The sequence below is a fragment of the Gekko japonicus genome, unplaced genomic scaffold, assembly GCF_001447785.1.
Source record: "Gekko japonicus isolate JY-2015 unplaced genomic scaffold, Gekko_japonicus_V1.1 scaffold16326, whole genome shotgun sequence".
Taxonomy (NCBI): Eukaryota; Metazoa; Chordata; class Lepidosauria; order Squamata; family Gekkonidae; genus Gekko; species Gekko japonicus.
In genome coordinates this window covers 1-2,172 of record NW_015191276.1, presented here as the reverse complement: position 1 = coordinate 2,172, position 2,172 = coordinate 1, and the positions used below count along the sequence as shown (strand labels likewise).

Genomic DNA, 2,172 nt, shown 5'->3' with positions numbered 1-2,172 from the left:
CGGGGGGGGGGGGTGTGTTTGAGGTTCAGTACATCCGTCCTTCTGTGCAATGTGGAATTCTGGTTGTTTTTTTTCTCTGTTAGGAACTCTGCACAATTCGCCTAACTGAGAGCCACTGCGTCCAAAGCGTAACCTTTCTCTTCTCGTTCCAGACATTGTCTTCATGCGGACTTGGTACCCCGTATCCCTCCCGACCTTCTACAATCCGGTCACTTCCTTGCTGAAGCCTGTGGGTGAGAAGGACTCTTGGACCGGGATGAAGACGACGGGGCAGTTAAGACACGAGAAGGGCATCAGGCTGAAACAAAACAAGGATTCCCTCTATAAGGTAGGTTCTTGTGGTCAGGATCCAGGAGCGGTGGTACCAACAGAAGGCAGAGAGACCCCGGTTCAAATTCCTACTGTGCCGTGAAGCTCTCTGATGGACCTGGGGCTGTTCGTGCACTTTCAGCCTAGCCTTCCTCACAGGGTTGTTGTGAGGAATCATGCGCACAACCCTGAATTTCTTGGAGGAAGGCTGAGATTAAAATGTCCTAGGTGTACCCAGACAGCTGAAATCTAATCGCGACTCCAAATCCACTGTCTTTTAAAATGTAGAACAAAGTTTGAGTCCATTGTGTGTGTGCTGTTTTTGTGTGCTTGGCTGGAAGTCATGGTTGACTATCGACCCCTACTGTGGGGGATTGGCGGTTTTCCAGAGAGGTGACTTGATTAGCCTGCCTCTGTGTCCCATCTCTGGTATTCCTTGGAGGTTTCCCTTCCAGGCACTTGCCAGAGTCAGCCCTGCTTAGTTTCCGAGATCTGATGAGATCAGGCTTTCCTGGGCTATTCAGGGCATGGCCTTCCTTAGAACAATTTTGAGCCACTTCGATGTATTCTTGTGTTTTCTCATCCAGTTTGGTGTAGTGGTTAAGAGCGGTGGAGAACCGGGTTTGATTCCCCACTTCTCCACATGCAGCCAGCTGGGTGACCTTGGGTCAGTCACAAGTTCTGTCAGCGCTGTTCTCTCAAGAGCAGTCCTCTCAGAGCTCTCTCAGTCCCGCCTACCTCACAGGGTGTCTGTTGTGGGGAGGGGGAGGGAAAGGAGGTGGTAAGCTGCTCTGAGTGAACCTAACTCTCCTCCTCCAGTTTGGTGTAGTGGTGAAGTGCGTGGAGTCTAATATGGGAGAACCGGGTTTGATTCCCCTACTCCTCCACTTGCACCTGGCTGGATGACCTTGGGCAAGCCGTAGCTCTGATAAGAGATGTCCTTGAAAAAGAGCAGTTTCTGTCAGAGCTCTCTCAGCCCCACCTACCTCACGGGGTGTCTGTTGTGGGGAGGGGAAGGGAAAGGAGTTTGTAAGCCGCTCTGAGACACCTTTGGGGAGTGAAGGGTGGGGTATAAATCCAATCTCTTCTTCTTCTTCTCCTCCTCCTCCTCCTATTTTTCTGATTCCCAATTCTGTGTTTTTCCACAAAAAGACTCCTGCTCTCCCTCCCCCTCTTTTCCTGTGGTGCCTGGGCAACCAGAGAAGCCCTTTCCTGTGATCCTTGCATGTGGCTACCTCATCCTTCCCAGAAAGGAGAGCAGTGCTAGTGTGGAGGGAGCGATGGCATGGCCTCCTTCTGCGTGCCCTGGACATTTAGCATTCCTTTTCTGGCTCAGGAAGGAGGCCTGAAGATGTTGTTGAGAAGGGTCAAACGATTCTTATTCTGTAATCTTCCAAATGTTTTGCAAGATGTGACGGGGGTGTGTAAAGTGGATATGTTTTTTTTTTAAAGCATAAGGAGTTGCTTACTATTCCATTTCCATGTCGCTGTTTCTAGGAAATCGTGCGAGAGAAGAAGCATTTCAACATGCTGCACATCCCCAAAGCCCTTCAAAAGGCCCTGCCGTTTAAAAACAAACCAAAGTATATGGAGAAAAGAGCCAAGATCACAAAGGACAAGTGGAGACCGGCTGTTATCAGGGAGCCTCATGAAAAGAAAGTAAGTTCTACCCCCTCCCCCCTGTTTTGCCTTTTGTTGTTGTTGAAGATCTTCGTTATCACACAAAAAACGTTAACATAGCACACAAGCCCCGTATAGCCCACCCCTCCCTCTTCCCTAATCTATATATCTAATTCCCAACATGCCCCCAGCGTGCGGATATCTAAATCCGCTTATCAGGGGAACCTGGGGGGCAGGGAGATT

General features: G+C 49.8%; 1 protein-coding gene across 1 annotated transcript; it reads left to right on the top strand.

Moving 5' to 3' along the window:
• Positions 1-152: 152 nt before the first annotated feature.
• LOC107124998 (ribosome biogenesis protein BMS1 homolog) lies at positions 153-1,968 on the top strand (the record flags this gene model as incomplete). The annotated part of the gene is made up of 2 exons (XM_015428477.1): positions 153-328; positions 1,807-1,968. Coding segments are annotated over 2 exons (338 nt in total), but the record flags the coding sequence as incomplete, so codon positions are not given.
• Between the last annotated feature and the right edge of the window lie 204 nt (positions 1,969-2,172).